This window comes from Mesitornis unicolor, unplaced genomic scaffold (genome assembly GCF_000695765.1).
Source record: "Mesitornis unicolor isolate BGI_N332 unplaced genomic scaffold, ASM69576v1 scaffold15345, whole genome shotgun sequence".
Taxonomy (NCBI): domain Eukaryota; kingdom Metazoa; phylum Chordata; class Aves; order Mesitornithiformes; family Mesitornithidae; genus Mesitornis; species Mesitornis unicolor.
In genome coordinates this window covers 3441-21897 of record NW_010187611.1, presented here as the reverse complement: position 1 = coordinate 21897, position 18457 = coordinate 3441, and the positions used below count along the sequence as shown (strand labels likewise).

At 47.9% G+C, this 18457-nt stretch overlaps 1 protein-coding gene across 1 annotated transcript; it reads right to left on the bottom strand.

Moving 5' to 3' along the window:
* Nucleotides 1–362: 362 nt before the first annotated feature.
* Nucleotides 363–2918, bottom strand: LOC104541447 (atrophin-1-like; the record flags this gene model as incomplete). Its single annotated transcript, XM_010185514.1, has 4 exons — nucleotides 2729–2918; nucleotides 2428–2565; nucleotides 1915–2028; nucleotides 363–648 (listed from the first exon to the last, which is right to left on the bottom strand). Coding segments are annotated over exons 1-4 (616 nt in total), but the record flags the coding sequence as incomplete, so codon positions are not given.
* Nucleotides 2919–18457: the final 15539 nt, after the last annotated feature.

Below are 18457 nucleotides of genomic sequence, written 5' to 3'. Positions count from 1 at the left end.
GCTGGAGGGTTGGCTGGGGGTGTCTTTTGAGGGGGGAGCCCCCCAACCACCGAGGCCAGCGAGATGGGGGTGGTGGGTGGCGGATTGTGCTTGGCGCTGAGGGTCTGCTCACGACCCCCTGGTGCTGGGAGCCCCCCAACTCCACCAGCGATTTTGGCCCCAACTTGGACCACATTGGCTGTAGGATAAAGAGGAGTGTGGGAGGAGGAGGAGGAGGAAGAGGAGGAGGAGGAGGAAGGGGGAGCGGGAGGGACAGCAACAGCAGAGGAGGAGGAAGCGGGTGTCTGTGGGGCTTGAGCCTGGAAAATTCGGGAGGCTTGGCCCTTAGCTCCCTGCAGAGGGTCCCTGTGGGTGCACCTCACCCGGGAGCCCAAAGCCGGGCTCGGGTGGACGGGCCAGGCTGTCGGGAGGGGGAGCTACCGGAGGGCTCTGAGGGAAGAGTGGAGGGTGGTGGTAGGAGTGAGACGGCCCCTGGGACAGCACAGAGGAGGAGTCGGAGTCATTCTCCACACTGCCAGGGCTGTAGACGCTGGGCGAGGTGCTACGGTTATCCTGGTCAATGTCCCGTGGGTCACTGCTCATCTCATCATTGAAGCTGTGGCCATCAAGGCTGTCGACATCGGATGGGGATGGAGGACAGGGCAACTCCTGAAGTAGGAAAAAGGACAGAGATGCTATGTAGCCTCCCACATCATGCACAGTACTTTTCAAACTCCCAGATCTTGCTTTCTGGAAACCTCCAAGAGAAACAAAACATTGTTTGATAAGGTATAAGTAACATCAGGCCTCCTGCCTCCTGTTGGAGCAATGTCAGTGCTCTCAGGTCCTTCATGAGCACCACATGCACAGGGAGGAGGTAACGATGGGTACGGAGGCAGCAAGGGAGGGCAGGCAACAGATGAGGCTGAGAGTGAATAGATATGAAAGGTTCTACCACTGCCACCACCGACAGGTGGTAGGTGGCCAGGGCATGGCTCAGTGCTACCACCAGGTGGCATGGAGCAGCACACCCAAAAATTGCCCTTGTCCCTGAAGGGCTTTCCTTGGAAAAGCAGAACCGCTTCCCTCCAGACCCCTCTCACTGCCCCACTCCTTACCCCTCCGAGTACCCCCTGCACTTTCCAATCCCTGCTCCTTCCTGCTACCTCTCACCTCAGGCAGTGAAGCACTGGTGATTCAATGGTTTGCAGGGACAATTAACAAGTGCCACTCTTGAGCCTCGTGGCTTACAGGAGAGGCTAAACTGAAAAAAACCACTGTTGACCTGAATAGAACATCCACTTGGAGATACTACATAGGTGTAATTGCTGTGGTTTAATTACAACGACCTCATAACGCGAGTAAATATCCCCATGTGTGTTTGCAGGCTTTTAAGGCCAGTTCCCTCACTGGGCTAATGGGGGGCACTGAGAAGTGCAAGAGCTGAGTCTTCATCCAACCACCGATCCAGTCCAGTGCCGTCAGCATTCTGGAAAAGCCCTGCCACAACTATGCAGGGCATGCATGTGAGCAGGTTTTGCACAGCCATCACCTGGACCCCACCACAACTCAAGCACCCCCGTTTCACACTGCTCTGAGGGAGCAAAAGATGCTGAATTTTTCATGACCAGCAGCTGCGCCCGGAGCCAGGATCTTCTCACTGAGCCAGCGGAAAGGCAGAGCACATGCCCAGCTCTGAGACAAGGCAAAAGAAACGGAGGGCCTCCATCTGCTCAGCATCACTCCTGGTGGCCTTTCTGTAGCCAGGCAAATGCCATTTAGGTTGGAAGAGCTGCAGTGTGAAACCCATGGTGCAAGGGTTCCCAAGCAGCAGGAACCTCAAGCCGAGCAGGCACGAGTAGCCCAGGTAGGAAAGAGGAGACTCCTTTGCCCTGGACCTGGGACACACCAGCAATCACAGCAGAGAGAACTCACCTCAGTTTTGGTTTTTTTGGGAGCGCTGGTGTCCTCCCCTTCACTCTCTGAGATCTCTTCCGTCCGGCCCTGCTTGCTGCCCTTGGGGGTGCAGGATTCCTCCACTCGGCCTTTCTGCAAGGGCGGGAAGGAAAACAGGGAGGTGGGAGCGCCGTGGGTAAACTTCCCCCGTGCCAGGCAGTCACGGTTCCACAGCAGCTGAGACGCAGCCACCACGGCACGTGTGTTGAAGAGCTTGGCAGACAGTGGGCAGTGGGGCAAGGCTGAGACAGAACACAGCAAAAATAAGCACTAAAAAGGGCTGGTGGGAGAGAAAGCCAGTTCTTGAGAGGTAATGGCAAGGGCAACATGCTGAGGATGAGAGGAAAGCAGATACCGCCCACTGCAGACAGCTAACCCAGCATGGGTTCCTCAGTGGATCCCTTCTGGTCTGCACTCCCAGATCCCTAAATGGATCCTACCCCATGTGGGACGTCCTTGGGCACCCCACACTCACTCACTAGCCTATACTACCTTTGTCGCTTGTCGGGATTTCTCAGCCTTGCCATCGCTGCTGGAGGTGCTGACGCCCCCGGGGGAAGCTCGACCCCGTGATCTGAGCTCCTCTCGGGGCCCTGGAGTCTCTTTCTTCCGTCCACTCCGCATTGACATCTACAAGAGGGATCGTCGGATCAGTCCTGCTTTGCATCTCCCTCCAGTCCTGTCCCCCAGCCTCCCAAAGGTCCTGAACCCCTGGCATCCTGCTATGCGAAACTCATGACTACAAGCTTTGCTGTTGGCTCTGGGGTCCCACCCCCTCTCCCATCTCACGTACTGAGTCCTTGTTCTGTCGCGTCTTCATTCTTTTGGGTGTGGGACCCCCATTCTCCTTGGCCCGGTTTGATGAAAACATAAATTTCTGTCACTCCGCACCCCCCTTCGGCTGTTCCCAGGGAGACAGAGATGGGCAAGGGCAGTTCTTCGGGAAGTAGGGCTTACACCAGAAACACGACGAGATCCTGGTGAATCCTGAAAAGCAAACAGGGAGGTTAGAAAGGACTAAGAGCCAGTGGACTGCAGGACACTTTTTTGTGGTTTGCTATAGAAATATGACAGAATTATTATTGTTTCCTTAATTATTATTTACAGACACAAGGATCTTTCCCAAGAATGCAATGAAGTTTCCCATCAGTAGGGGAAAAGATTTGGCCACTGCCACCTCTGATTTCCAATTTCTAGCAGTGATACCCACACAACGCAAGGCAGTCAGGGCCCAACAATATTTTTTTGGCAGAAGCAGGGAGGAACAGTTACCAGTATGTTGACTGTCCTCTGAAATAATTTTAGTATTTCCATTTTCTTGCTTATTTGATCTTCAAAGAGAGAGGGGAAAAATAAGGGGAAAGTACTTTAAAATGTTCCTCATGACAATTTTTCTGGCTTGCTAAGTTCCTCTTTGCACCTGTAGTCAGTGCAGTAAGTTACACTACCCTTAGCTGACCACGCACCCTCATTAGCCAGCTCTGCATAATGAGCACCCAGTGGCCTTTGCCAAAGGGGTGTTACACAGCCCTGCCCTCTCCGGAGTATATGCACACACATACACGCACCAGCACGCTACGCAGAAAATCTAACGAGTCTTGCTTAGGCTCTTTGATGTCCAAGGTACACAAATAGGTGCGAGAAAATGCATTTGGCTCTGATTTCACGTGACGCAAGCAGAACCAGCTCTGTTTAGGCTGGAGCACCTGCCCACGCCTCCTTCTTCTCCATACACCAGACTGTACCCATGTACCAGACGGAGTCATGCCCAGAGATGCAGTGTACATCCTTACACTTTGCAACAGGAAGATTTCTGAGCTCCCTCTGAATAAATTCACAGCTTTGTGCCATGTCCGAAAGCACCGTAGATACTTAACACCCTGTTATGTCATGCAGCTCTTAGTTTAGGGTATGAAAGGACTGTGACTGTGATTGTGTTAGCTTAGGAACTGGACTGAAGCGATTTAGGGATGCCGCTCCTGAAACCAGTCTGCTTAGCTCCATCCAGCTCAAGCTTTTTTGCACTGCAGTGCGCAGCTGTAACCAAAAAAGAGACTGTCAAGCTTCTATGCTTGGCCTCTGGTATGGACAATCTGTAAGACAAGGCAATGCGTCCCATGGATAAGGCGTCAGGAGAAAAAAGCCACATCTCCTGGATTACATTCTCTGGATGAATGGGAAAGTTTTGTGAATAAGAAGATTTAAGATTCAGGCCATGCCAGACCTGGAGAGATCAGCTTCCAGCTGGCCAGTGTGGCAGTCTGGATTCACTTTCATTTCTCTTAGACAGGAGCTGAACCCAGGAATCAGAGCAGAGGCACCGGATGGGAGAACTCCTGGACCCCCTGTGCAGCCCTGCTGCTAGACTGTGTCTCTGGAGTCACTGCTTTCCACCACCTCCATCTCCCTGCTCCTGAAAACGGAGTCATCACACTGGCCTGTCTCTTGTGGGGCTCCACATCTTCCCTGACCAACGCTTAGAGAAACCCATCTGGAAGGTACTTGGGAAGAGCAGGGGATTGTTTGTTTTAATTTCATTAATATTTTATTTGACCCTCATCATGAAAGCCACAGGGGACTCATCCAGCATTAATTCCCACAAACAATTCATTAACTGAGACCTCTTCTTTAATAGAAAAACAGCTCACGATGGTTTATAACTGACCTAATGGAGGCAGAGCACTCTCCTAATGCCGACCAGCTGACACGTTTTACAGCCTCGCATTTCTGTCATGCTTTGGCCTTTAGTTGCTAATTCAGCCCGTTACACCGATGCTATTCTAGATAAGCACCTAGAATTAACATTTCTTACATGAAACAACCTTGTAAGTCAGGTGATCCTAATTCAACTTCCACACACGCCATGCTGGCAACCCTGAAGTATGAGCGCAGCTCTGAGCACACAGAAGTAGCAAGAGCACATTACCGATACATCACTGCTCTTTACATTCGACGGGGATGCTGCTCACAGTTCCCACACTACAAAACCAACATCACGGGTCTTTGTTCAGCTTTCCAGTAACCCTGTAATGACAATTATGGTCTTCTTTCCAGAGAAATAATTAATATGCAGCCAATCACATACCAAAACTTCCCGTTTTAAAAGAAGTATCAACTCAGTACTTATGTCAGCCACTGAATATGTGGTACCAAACGACGCCAGAAACAAATAGGTGTGTTTCAGCAGGCATAATTAACCACTTGGGCAGAAGTTTCTATTACTTAGAGAGCGAAGACTTTGTCTAAAAGATGTAACAGAGCTGACCCACGTTATTAGGCTCAGTCCAACACGTGTTATGTCAGAGGCCAAGATGAGAGGATCACACCACCACCTTCTAATTTTAATATCTATGAAACAAAAGCTTGCAATGTGAGCTTTGACAAGTAACGAAGTTACACCTAGCCCTTCCCATCACTGAATATCCCTGTAAATGTCCCTGAAGAGTTCTTAGGGCTCTGTGGTTTTGAAAAGGAAATGAGACATTTGGCAGGGCTGCTGATGAAGGGATAACCTTTTCCTGGCCCTGTGAAGCCCTTTACAGGTTTGACTGAGTTACGAGGCACTGCAAATTGCTATTTTCTGTTTGTGTTTCATACAACCCAGCTTGGTTTGGCTTGCTGCCCAAACCCCTCCATATTCTCATGCACGCCCCGGTGCAGCCTCCTGCGAGAGCAATGCACACTCCACAGGCATCTCCACGTGGGATTCAAAATGGATCCCGCTCTTTCTCCTCCTCCTTCCCAGCCTCTTGAGGAGCTCCAGTTCCTCTTCAATTGGAGGACGCAGATAAACCCTCTCCTTCCCAGGCTGTAGTGTGGAGCAGCTCATCACAGGTAACAAAACCAGAATCCAGTCCATCTCAAATGAGATGCACTGAAGTTTTACCTACTTAAGCACACACCTTTGGTCTCTCTGAGAAAGTTGGGTGAATGCTTCTCCTTGGCTCAGGGTAGTGTTTACGTGTTAGACTGAGAGTCTGAGAAAACAAACTTTCCTAGGTGGCCACAAAAAATGGCAGAGGAAATGGGAACAGGACCAAGTTGCCTGAGATGCTATCTGGGGCCTTGGCTAGGACTGTAAATGGCAAAGGAGTGCCCCAAAGGCTTGCACGTGTCTATGGCTTTGTACTGCCACAGCCAGCACATGTCCAAGCAGCAGGGAGGCAGTTCCCAGTGAGACAGGGAAGTCTGGGAGGTGCCCCCAAACACCCCGAACGCCGAAGGATTTTGTCACTTCAGCAGGGGCTCAGTGGCAGCGCAGGCTTCCACGATGGGCACGTCCAGGGCTCCAGGCTGCTTGAGAAGGTTAAACATCAGCTGAGGTTCAGCCAGTCCTCCTTGGGTCCTACAGCCAGTGATGATTTGGATGTGGAGGGGAACAGCACTGACTCAGCCTCCTCTCTTCACCAAGGCCCTGCCTGGGCACTGCCCAGCAGACCATAGGTCCATTGGAGGCACCGAGTGCAAAGATGTCAAGGTGTACGGCCATATCATTCAGTCTCAAAGAAGAAATTAATTAAAAACTCTGCCACCCATCAGGACCACAAATGCTGCAAGAAGGGGCAATTTGACAGCATCTGTAACTATTAAAAATGTGCTTGGCACTCACCACCCTGGACTTCAGGAGAGCTGACTTTGGCCTCTTCAGGGACCAGAGTACCACAGAATAAAGCTGTGGAGGGAGGAGGGGCCCAAGAGAGCTGGTGAATATTCAAGGATCGCCTCCTCCAAGCTCAGGAGTTATGCATTCCAACAAAGAGGAATGCAGGCAAAAATGCCAGGAGGCCAGCATGGATAAACAAGGTGCTCCCGGACAAACTCAAACACAAAAAGGAAGCCTACAGAGGATGGAAGCAAGGACAGGTAGCCTTGGAGGAATACAGAGAAGTTGTCTGAGCAGCCAGGGACCAGGTTAGAAAAGCCAAGGTCCTGATAGAATTATATCTGGCCAGGGACATTAAGGGCAACAAGAAAGGCTTCTATAGGTACCTTGGTGATAAAAGACAAGGAAAAATGTGGGCCCACTCCAGAATGAAAGAGGAGACCTGGTTACCTGGGATATGGAGAAGGCTGAGGTATTCCACGACTTATTTGCCTCAGTCTTCACCAGCAAGTGCTCAAGCAACACCGCCCAAGTCATAGGAGGCAAAAGCAGGGATTGGGAAAATTAAGAACTACTCACTGTACAAGATCAGGTCTGAGACCATCCAAATAACCTGAAGGTGCACAAGTCCACAGGACCTGATGAGATGCATCCGTGGGTCCTGAGGGAACTGGTAGATGTAGCTACTAAGCCACTATCCATCATATTTGAGAAGTCATGGCAGTCTGGTAAAGTTCCCACTGACTGGAAAAGGGGAAAAATACCCCCCATTTTTAAAAAGCAAAAAAAAGAAAACATGGGGAACTACAGGCTGGTCAGTCTCACCTCAGTGCCCAGCAAGATCATGGAGCAGAACCTCTTGGAAACTGTGCTAAGGCACGTGGAAAATAAGGAGGTGACTCGTGACAGCCAACACAGCTTCATTAAGGGCAAGTCACACCTGACAAATTTGGTGGCTTTCTATACTAGGGTTACAGCATTGGTGGGAAGGGAAGAGCAGCTTATGTCATCTACCTGGACATGTGCAAAGCATTTGACACTGTCCTGCAGGACATCCTCGCCTCTAAACTGGAGAGACAGATGGACCACGCAGTGGATAAGGCATTGGTTGGATGGCCACACGCAAAGAGTGGTGGTCAAAAGCTCCATATCCAAGTGGAGAGCTGTGGCGAGTGGTGTCCCCCAGGGACTGGTATTGAGACTGGCACTGTTTAACATCTTTGTCAGTGACATGGACAGTGAGATCAAGTGCACCCGTGACAAGCTGTGTGGTGCAGTTGATACACTGGAGGGAAGGGATGCCATCCAAAGGGACCTTGACAGGCTTGATGTGGGCCTGTCAGAACGTCATCAAGTTCAACAAGGCCAAGTGCAAGGTCCTGCACATGGGTCGGGGCAATCCCAAATACAGTCCGGGCAGAGAACAGATCGAGGGCAGCACTACGGAGAAGGACTTGGGCATACTGGTTGATGAGAAGCTCAACATGAGCTGACAGCATGCACCGGCAGCCCAGAAGGCCAACAATATCCCTTGCTGCCTCAAAAGAATTGTGGCTAGCAGGTCAAGGGAGGTGATTCTGCCTCTCTACTCTGCTCTGGTGAGACTCCATCTTGAGTACTGAATTCAGTCCTGGAGTCCCCAGCATAAGGAGGACATGGATCTGTTGGAACAAGTTCAGAGGAGGGCCACAGGGCTGGGGCAGTGCCCTTACGAGGACTGGCTGAGGGAGTTGGGGCTGTTCAGCCTGGAGAATAGAAGGCTCCAGGGGGACCTTATTGCAGTCTTCCAGGTCCTGAAGGGGTCCTACAGGAAAGCTGGGGAGGGACATTTTACAATGGCAGGTAGTGACAGAATGAGGGGGGAATTGTTTTAAACTGGAAGAGGGTAGATTTAGATTAGACATTAGGAAGAAATTCTTTACTGTGAGGGTAGTGAGACACTCGCACAGGTTGCCCAGGGAAGTTGTGGATGCCCCCTACCTGGAGGTGTTCAAGGCCAGGTTGGACAGGGCTTTGGGCAACCTGGTCTGGTGGGAGGTGTCCCTGCCCATGGTCTTTAAGGTCGCTTCCAAACCAAACCATTCTGTGATTCTACACAGCTTGCACCCAGATGTCAAAATTCTCCTACCCTCCAAGAGGGGATGGAGACTTCTAAACTTGTCATTGGGAATCGACATGGTCCTACACTAATTCCTATACCATGCTCAGGCATCATCGGGGAGAGCACTCGTTGGCTCAGGCCAAGTTCCAACCAAAGGAATGCAATGGTAAGGAACAGATAGTGCTGTGTACCAGTGCTGTTACTACAGATGTAACCAGTGTTATCCTGCACTAGTTCACAGAAAATGCATTTGGAGTGAGGAGTGTTCCTCCTTTAGCCTAAGTACAGATGTTCTTAAGTTCAAACCTCTTGTTTTCTTCAGCTGGGAACTGTTGAAAGTACACAGTGACTACTCCTCAAGTCATTTTTTTTTAATGTAGGAACTACATCCAAAATCTGATGTGAAATCAAAGACACTTGGCTTGCAAAGGCAAGGATTTAGAAGTCAGAAGATGTAAGAATTAAACTGAGCCTGCTTCTCTGCAATTCATTAGCTCTCTGTTCCCATCTTGGTTTTTCTCTTCCCCCTTCTCCAAAGGGATGGGTTAGCACTGGAGGGAGGAACGAGAGTGATGAGCGAACTCAGCTGCTTCCTAACACATTGCAGATGTTGGAAAGTGTCCTGAAAGTAAGATGGGATGATAGCCAATGGATCCCTTTGACAGGTAAAAGATCAATCAGAAGGGAGTGCCCACTGGAGCAGTACAGCCAAGGGACACACACTGCGGACAGGAAGTCAGAAGTTGGCATATATATACACGTATATATACTGCCCCTTGAACGATGGTCCCAGGCATTTTCAATTCCTGTCTCCATTTCCCTCATTTTATAACACGAAGGGAAAATTCTCAGAAATGTTATCAGGTTTAACAGCTGTGTAATATCTTGAAAACACAAGGTTTTGTCCAGAATGTTCAAGATATTCATCAATGATCTGGACAATGTGACAGAGCATACTTTCAGCAAGTTTGCTTATGACAAAAAACTGGGAGGATTGGCTGACACTCCAGAAGGCTGTGCTGCCTTTCAGCAAGACCTGGACAGGCTGGAGAGTTGGGTGGGGAGAAACTTAAATGAATTTCAACAAGTGCAAGTGTAGGGTACTGCATCTGGGGAAGAACAACCCCATGTATCGGTACAGGATGTGGGTGACAGCTGGAGAGCAGCTCAGGGGAAAAGAACTTAGAGGTCCTGGTGGAGGGCAGCTGACCATGAGCCAGCAGTGTGCCCTTGCAGCCAAGAAGGCCAGTGGCATCCTGGGGTGCATTAAGAAGAGTGTGGCCAGTCAGTCAAGGGAGGTTATCCCTGCCTCTGCTCTGTCCTGGTGATGCCACATTGTCCATATTGTGTCCAATTCTGGGCTCCCCAGTTCAAAAAGGACAAGGAACGACTGGAGAGAGTCCAGCATAGAAGTCACTAAGATGATGCAGGGACTGGAGCATCTCCCATATGAGGGGAGGCTGAGAGAGCTGGGTCTGTTTAGCCTGGAGGAGACTAAGGGAGGATCTCATTAACACATCTAAAAGGTGGGTGTCAGAAGGATGGGACCAGACTCTTCCAGGTTGTGCCTAGCACCAGGACAAGGGGCAATGGTCACAAACTGGAACACAGGAGGTTCAAGCTAAACATAAGGAAAAACTTTTTTACTGTGAGGGTAACAGAGCACTGGAACAGGCTGCCCAGAGAGGTTGTGGAGTCTCCTTCCCTGGAGACATTCAAAACCCGCTTGGACGTGTTCCTGTGTGACCTGGTCTAGGTGATCCTGCTCTGGCAGGGGGGTTGGACTGGATGGTCTTCAGAGGTCTCTTCCAACGCCTACCATTCTGTGATTCTGTGAAATACTGCAATCAGACACCCTGAAGCACAACATTTCCTAATGGCTAATTACCTGACTTCATCCTTGAACCCTGGCATCTTACTGCAGGGCATGGTGGAGAAAGGGAGGGAAAGAAAGGAAAGGGCGCTGTGTTCAGCATTAGATAGCAATAAACCAACAGGTCAGGGTTCAGGTTGCATGTCACAGTCTTATTGTCAGTCTTTCGATATGTACATGAAGCATGACATTACTGTAAAAGAGACAATGACTGTGTGAGCAAAGGGATTAGGATGCCGAAATGGTTGAATACCAAGATGGCAGTGGGCAAACACTTGCACCTTGGGTGTGCATATTCCTATGACTTGCAATTTTTTTTTACTCAGTGAACTTTGTTAACAAATATATTTATGTGACATCAAATGAAAGGTAGCCTTGAAACATAGGCATTTTTCTGTCTCCTACAAAATAATTACAACACTGGGTGGATGTGGCTGTAAACTGGCTGTGAACTCAGGCTGGAAGGGTGAAGGAATCAAGGAATAAGACTGTAGACTTGGTCCAATAACCCTACTCCAGTTAAAACTCTTGCCTAACCAGTGGATGAAGTGTAACTCCCATCTTTCCTGCAATATTAATGTGAAGCTGGAGGATCTCAGGGGACTGAAACACTCATGAGCCCAGGCTGAAGGCAGGGAGTGTTAGCTAAAGCTCTCTCAACCTGCTCATGCCTCTGCTCCCACAGGCTATTCCTGAGCCACTGCACACACTCCCCTGTCTTTCACAGCCCCACAAAACTGCATGTGTGACGGGAACATCTGACCACCAGCAGCTATCAGATGTGGCTGGGAAGGGCCAGGATCTGCCCCACCAGGGAGGCTCGGCAGCACAGCATTACATGGTAAACTTAAGATAAAAAATGCCTACAACACAAGTGAAAACTGCTATTGCTGCTCAGACATCAAAATACAAATTCAGTATAAAAATAGTTCAGTATAAAAACAGTGACAGTTGTAATTTTTCTATCATTTTCTATTAATAAATTGATTTTGTATTGGCAATGTACTGGAATTTCATTGGATTCTTCTGTCTTCAAATCACTGCATAAAATGGGTCACTATGAAACGTTTTAAAACAAATTTAATCAATAAATGTAAATGCATGCTTTAAAAGACTTCATTCTGTACCAAAGGGCAAATTACACACACTTCAATAAACAAGCTGAATGAACTCTTTTGATTTAGATCTACCTATGTATATAAGTGAAGAGTAGGTTCATGATCCCATCATAAGAGAAGATCAGGTTGGAGATCACCTGGGGAACCTGAACATACACAAGTGCATAGGACTTGATGAGATGCATCCCAGGGACTTGAGGGAATTGGCTGATGTAGTTGCCAAACCAGTCTCCATGATATTTGAAAAGTCGTGGCGGTCAGGTGAAGTCCCCAGTGACTGGAGAAATGGGAATACCACACCCATTTCTAGAAAGGGTAATAAGGAGGACACTGCAAACTACCAGGTCTCATCTCAGTGCCTGGTAAGATCATGGAGCATATCCTCCTGGAACACGTGTCAAAACATATGGAAGAAAGGGAGATGATTAGAGACAGCCAACCTGGCTTAACCAAGGGCAGAATGGGCCTGACTAATCCAGTGGACTTAACCACATCAGCGGACAAGGGAAGAGCTACAGATGTCATCTACCTGGACTTCTGTAAGGCCTTTGATATGGTCCCCCACAACATACCTGTCACTGAACTGGAGAGATATGGGTTTAACGCATAAAGAATTGGATGTATGGCCCCATCCAAAGAGTTACAGTCAATGGCTCAACATCCGAGTGGAAACCAGTAACAAGTGGTGACCCTCTAGGGTCCATACTGAGACCAATACTATTTAATATCTTCGTCAAAGACACAAGACAGTGAGATCGAGTGCACCCTCAGCAAGTTTGCAGATGACACCAAGCTGAGTGGTGCAGTTGATATTCTTGAGGGAAGCGATGTCAATCAGAGGGACTTTGGCAGGCTTGAGGAGTGGCCCAGGTGAACCTCACGATGTTCAACAAGGTCAAATGCAAGGTCCTGCACCTGGGTCAGGGTAATCCCCATGATCAGTACAGACTAGGGGATGAAGAGACTGAGAGCAGCCCTGTGGAGAAGGACTTGGGCGTATCGGTGGATGAAAAATTGGACATGAGTGGCCATGTATGCTTGCAGCCCAGAAGGACAACCACATTCTGGGCTGCATAAAAAGAAGCGAGGCCAGCAGATCGAGGGAGGTGATTCTGCCTCTCTACTCTGCTCTGGTGAGACCCCACCTGGAGTACTGTGTCCAGCTTTGGAGTCCTCAGCAGACGACATCGACCTGGTGCAGCAAGCCCAGAAGGGGGCCATGAAAATGGTCAGAGGGCTGGAGCACCTCTCCTGTGAAGACAGGCTCAGAGAGTTGGGCTCTTCAGCCTGGAGAAGAGAAGGCTACAGGGAAAATTTATTGCAGCCTTTCAGGCTGCAAGGGGGCTTACAAAAAAGATAAAGAGAGACACATTTTACCAGGGCCTGTATTGACAGGACAAGGGGCAACTGTGTTAAACTGGAGGAGGATAGGTTCAGATTGGACATTAGGAAGAAATTCTTTGCTGTGAGGGTGGTGAGACACTGGCACAGGTTGCCCAGGGAAGTGGTGGATGCCCCCTCTCTGGAAGTGTTCAAGACCAGGTTGGACAGGGCTTTGGGCAACCTGGTCTGGTGGGAGGTGTCCCTGCCCGTGGCAGGGGGGTTGGACTGGATGAGCTTTAAGGTCCCTTCCAACCTAAACTATTCAGTGATTCTATGATTTTATGTCTAAAATAATACCTCCTATGCAAATAAGGGACCTAACCAGAGTCAATAGCTTTAATCCTATGCTTATATGTACTTGTCAACTGTGTGTTAACAGTACTTATTGACAAGTTCACTTGTTGTGCCACCTAGGTGCTCCTTCTCTCCTGTAAAATAACAAATAAAAATTAAAATGCTCACATTTCAGGAAAGGGTGCCAAATAGAAGTACTAAAAATAAACTTGCAGAGTGCTGGCAGTCTTAGGAGACAAAGCCAGTTTACATTCTATTAAGCTTATATTAATGTTTCGTTTCTTTAATTCTGCACAACCATGAGGAGTAAGAATGTTATTTTGAGTATGAAAGCTGTAATTCTGGAACCTCCAATCAATAAAAACTATCTGAGAAAAAAAAATATTTTCTGTTGAGCAGAGTGAAATAAAAACAATTAGTGCTAAATCAAGGTAATAAATAATAAAAACATTCATGCATTTAACAATACCTTAATGTACAGCATAGGAGAAGATACTCATTTTTGCAGCAGCAACTGAAAATAAAGTTTGATTCACTAAATGAAGGTTAGATGTACTAAAGAAGGTTATGTTAATCATAAAACGATTCCTGAGGGCACACTAAAATGACTGTAAGTATGTAACAGATTTACTTAAAAATCCCAGAAGAATCATTCTGTCTCCCCAGAGGAGGGGCCCTGGATCTCTTGGAGGTGCAGGCTGGCAGACTCCAGTGGGGGATGCCAAAACGCAACACTCGAGGCTCGGCGAGTGGGATGGAGGCCCACGCACACGAGAGGAAGGACACAACACACTCTCCATACCCAGTATTTTAAGAAGTGCAGTGTCTTCTATACTTGCAATGTCTGAGCACACCTTACCTGAGGAGCTGAGGGGTTGTATGTAAAATGTAACTTCCCCCTTTTACACATGGATGTCGCTTGCTTAAGAAATGCAAAGTAAATGACTCAAAGCCATCGCAGGCTGCTCAAAGAAAGATGCTGAATGGAAGGGACCTCTGCAGATCCAAGCTCCTGCTAAAGGCAGGAGCTAGCCCCAAATTTAGATGGGGTTGCTTAGGGCCTTGTCCAGCCAAGTCCTGAACAATTCAAAGTACGAAGCTTCCCTCGCCGACTTGGGACACCCATTCCAGTGCTGAAACACCCAATAGCAGTCAAAATTCCCATCCCTTCCTTCAGTAACAGACCAGTGGACAGCAACCATGGTCACCTCTTTCTCCTAAGACCCGTTTCATCCTGAAGCTGGCAGAGGTAGGCCTGGCAAGGATACGGTGCTGCTCAGAGCCCTCAGTCTCAGGCAAACTAATCAGAGTGCAGAGAAGAACCAGAGAGACGCTGGGTAGCTGGAGGGATCAAACTTGGCAAGTGGATTTGAATGAATGAAGTGCTGAAAGCATCAGGCAGGGCGGAAGAAAGCCCTCTGGATCCTCACAAGGATCAACATCCTGCCTCTTAACAGCAGTAAGTTCAGAGACACTGTCAGTATTGCAGATGATCACGATTTAAGAGAGAACTTAAGAGAATAAATCACTAAAGCAGCAAAACCAGGATGGATATAGAAAAAGGGCAAAGGGAAGCTAATGTGGCTGTTGAGAGTAAATTAATGAGGGTAATAATGAGGATGAGAACTGAGGAAAACTGCAGAAGGACTTTCCAAGAGGAGTGACTGAGCAATGAAATGACACAAACTTCAACCTAAATAAACATAAAGCGATGCACACAGAGAAAAAACAACCCCATCTCCACATATAAAATTATGGACTCTAAGCTGACCAGTGGCACTCAAGAGTGATACTCTTGGAACATGAGAAGCAGATCCATGAATATAATATGTCACCTTGACATTCAGCAGCCATCAAGAAAGCAAACCACATGCTACAAATTCCTGAGAAAGGAACAGAAAACAAACCCGAAAATGTCATCATGCCCTTGCACAGACCCATGGTTTTCCCACAGCTTAAAATGCGTGCACAGCTCTACTCCCTGCATAGGAACTAGGAAGGTAAATGAAGAGGCATGACCGAGTGGGTTAGACATCTCTGTCCAGAGAAAAGAGAGGGCATGATCAAAGACTGTAAACCCATATACGAAAAGTAGATGCGGCATAAGAAATAAATTTTTCACTGGCTTTTCCGGTTTAAGAACTGAGGAACATCAAAACAGTGCCACAAGGAAGCAAGTTCAAGACAAACAAAAAGAGACAGTTCTTGAAATGGATGGCTGCAGAACTTCCAATCAAAGGATGCTATGGGTGCCAGAAGCCTGCATGGACCTGAGGGGAGACGGGAGAGTTTCATGCACCAGAGAGTAACTGATGCTTACTGAATAGTGAGAAACCACATCCAGCTATGGCAGCCCCTCCACTGAAAACAGCTGCAGTATCTGAGAAGAACCCATAGAAGTATCAGAGCAAAACACCACGTAAGCCTGCCTCAACTTACCCTCTTTACTATGGATTTGGTTGTGACCACTGCTGGAGCAGCAGGCTCTGGACTAGATGCACCCAGTAGGGTCATGGGTATGTTTCTACCAAGGTCAACAGCACAGAGCTGAGCGATACACTGAAGAGAAGTGGCAAGCACACATGCCCTGAGAACTTCTGCCCATCAGTAGGGAGTGCTGAGGAGGAGCAGGATTTATTGATCACAGGAGAGCTAAGGCCACCACTGCTATTTTGAAGGCATCAGGCAAGGTATTATCAAGCAGTGAGGAAAAGTATTAGTGTTACTGGACATCACACTTGTTACATATCCACTGGTAGATCATGTAATGCTTCAGCTACCCAACATCAGGAAAGATGAAAGTGGATTGGAGAGGGTGCAGAAAGCCATTTCCAGAATGCTGAGGGACACAGAGCATAGCAGGGGCAAAAGAAAATCATTAAGACAGAACCCACTGAGTTTGCAAAATAAAACAGCTGGCATGGTGCCCAAAGGGACCCTTTTGGTGGTGTGTTTCTACGGATTCATCAACTGACAGCAAAGCCATTCACGCAAACAGAAAGCATCTGAATAGGAAGAAGATGGACAGACAGACTGAGAAGGAAAGGCATGAATTGGAGCCAGTGAGATGGGCACAGGTACAATCATACAGCAGACCTGAGATGCTGGTAAGCTTTGAGTTCCTCCCTTGCTTGGGATCCCACAGCTTTTCCTTGGTCTACAGAACCAGCCTGTGGGATGATCCTGCCCTCACCTGTAGGGCTGAGGGAAGGGAAACCCAATGGTGTGTCACGGGAAGACTTACACAGCAAGAGATCGCTGGAGGTCTCCACTCAACCCCTGTTCATAGTTAACTGCAAAGCTAGACAAGGTTGGCATGAACACCTCGGAGAACAGTTTCCCCAGCATCTCCCTAGGAACTTGTGCCAGTGTTGAACCATCCCTGGGAGGAAGGAGGAGGACTCTAGTCTTAAATCCTTCACTGAGAACTTGGTGAAGATTCCAGCTCTTATGATCTTACGATGTTTATGGCTAATTGAGGACCTTCCTGGTCACAATGCAACACAGGATTAAAAGTCACAAGTATCTATAAAATTCTCCCTGATCCCAAGGGAATTCAAAGCAAGCAATTCATGCCAAAGATACACTCAGATACATAATCTACCTCACAGACCAGACAGGCCTCGACTCCTCAAGTGGGCACCTGAGCCCAGTGACTGATCCCAAACTGGGCTCAGACAAGACTGCCAGGAGAAAAGGCATGAGGGCAAGTGAAATCACTGTTTGAGATAATATTAATGCCTTGGGTAATCTCTGTGCAGAAGCATGTGACAACCTGTGGGCTGAAGCCTGGTGCACAACTATGGCACAAGGATGACCTGTCCCAGCAAAAAGACCTCATGCACAGATCTGCTGTCAAAAAATAAGTCTCCCAAAACTTGCCATTGAGAGGCCATGGTGGCTGTCCTGGAGTTTGTTCGTAGCTGGTGAAGGCACCAGCCGAACAAAGCTTGCAGGTGGTGCTGAGACAGGTAAGATGGTAAATGATGAAATGGCAGCTCTGGCACAGACCAGTTGGTGTTTCTGCTGCAATGGGGTCGCACAGAAAGACTAGTGTTTCGATTATGGAAGATTTTTCCATCAAGAACGGAAGAATGTAGTAAGCTTTCAAGAACAAAGACTCAAGGATAAACAGGAGCTCTCGAGAAGCCCTGCACTCAACAGTAATAGCAAACTGAACACACGTTCCCAGCACGAGACTTCAAAGGGGACTACTCCTGAATGAATGAAACCCACCAGTGCATAAAGAGAGGAATGCTCTTCAGGAGCTGGAATAGAGAGATCATTTTTACCTGACTACAGGTAAAATACAGGATTGGTGGGACCATTATGGGAGGAGTGCATGCAGTTTTTACCTGCGTACTCCAAAAAGGATGCTGACAAATCCAGGGCTTCCAAAAAAAGAACAAGAGTCTGACAACTCTTCCTCCTTGCAGTAAGAGCCTTAAGAAGCTCAATATATTTAGCTTACCAAAGGCTAAAAAGCAACTTGACTGCAGCCTACTACAAAAGGAGAACACTTCTGACAGTAAAGGCCTCTTTAACCTGCAAGACATAGACCTACAAGACAAAGTCCAATGGGTAGGAGCTGACGTCAGACAAATTCCACACCGAAATAGTGCAAAATCTGAAAACTGGGAGAAATCGATCACTTGGAAAACTTGCAAAGGGATCTAGTGTACCACTGGAAATCTTTACCTTTTTTCCCCTTTTATTCTAAAATGAATATTCCTAATATTTTCTGCAAAGAGCGTCTGGTGACACTGTGCTGCACAGGGGAGGGGAGCAGCCGGTTGATACAAACAGATTTGTCAATGCAGTCATTGGGATGGCTAAGAGGTGATGGGATCTACCTCTGTGTGAAACTGTACTTCAAAAGCTATGGGCTAGCAACGTGCGAGGAAAGCTTGATGGACAACCATGCCTGGATAAACCACTCCTCATAGAGGGTGGACCCTCTCCACATATCTCACAAACTCTGAATAATGCTGAGGAAAATCACCTCATCTACTGCATTGCCTGAAAGAAGAGAAGCAGTGTACCCAAAATACTATGCTATAGATACACGTTAGATCCAATACACTGTGCTATCTATATAAATATAAAATTTAATATAAGATATAACATTTTGTATTATAAGATATATTCCG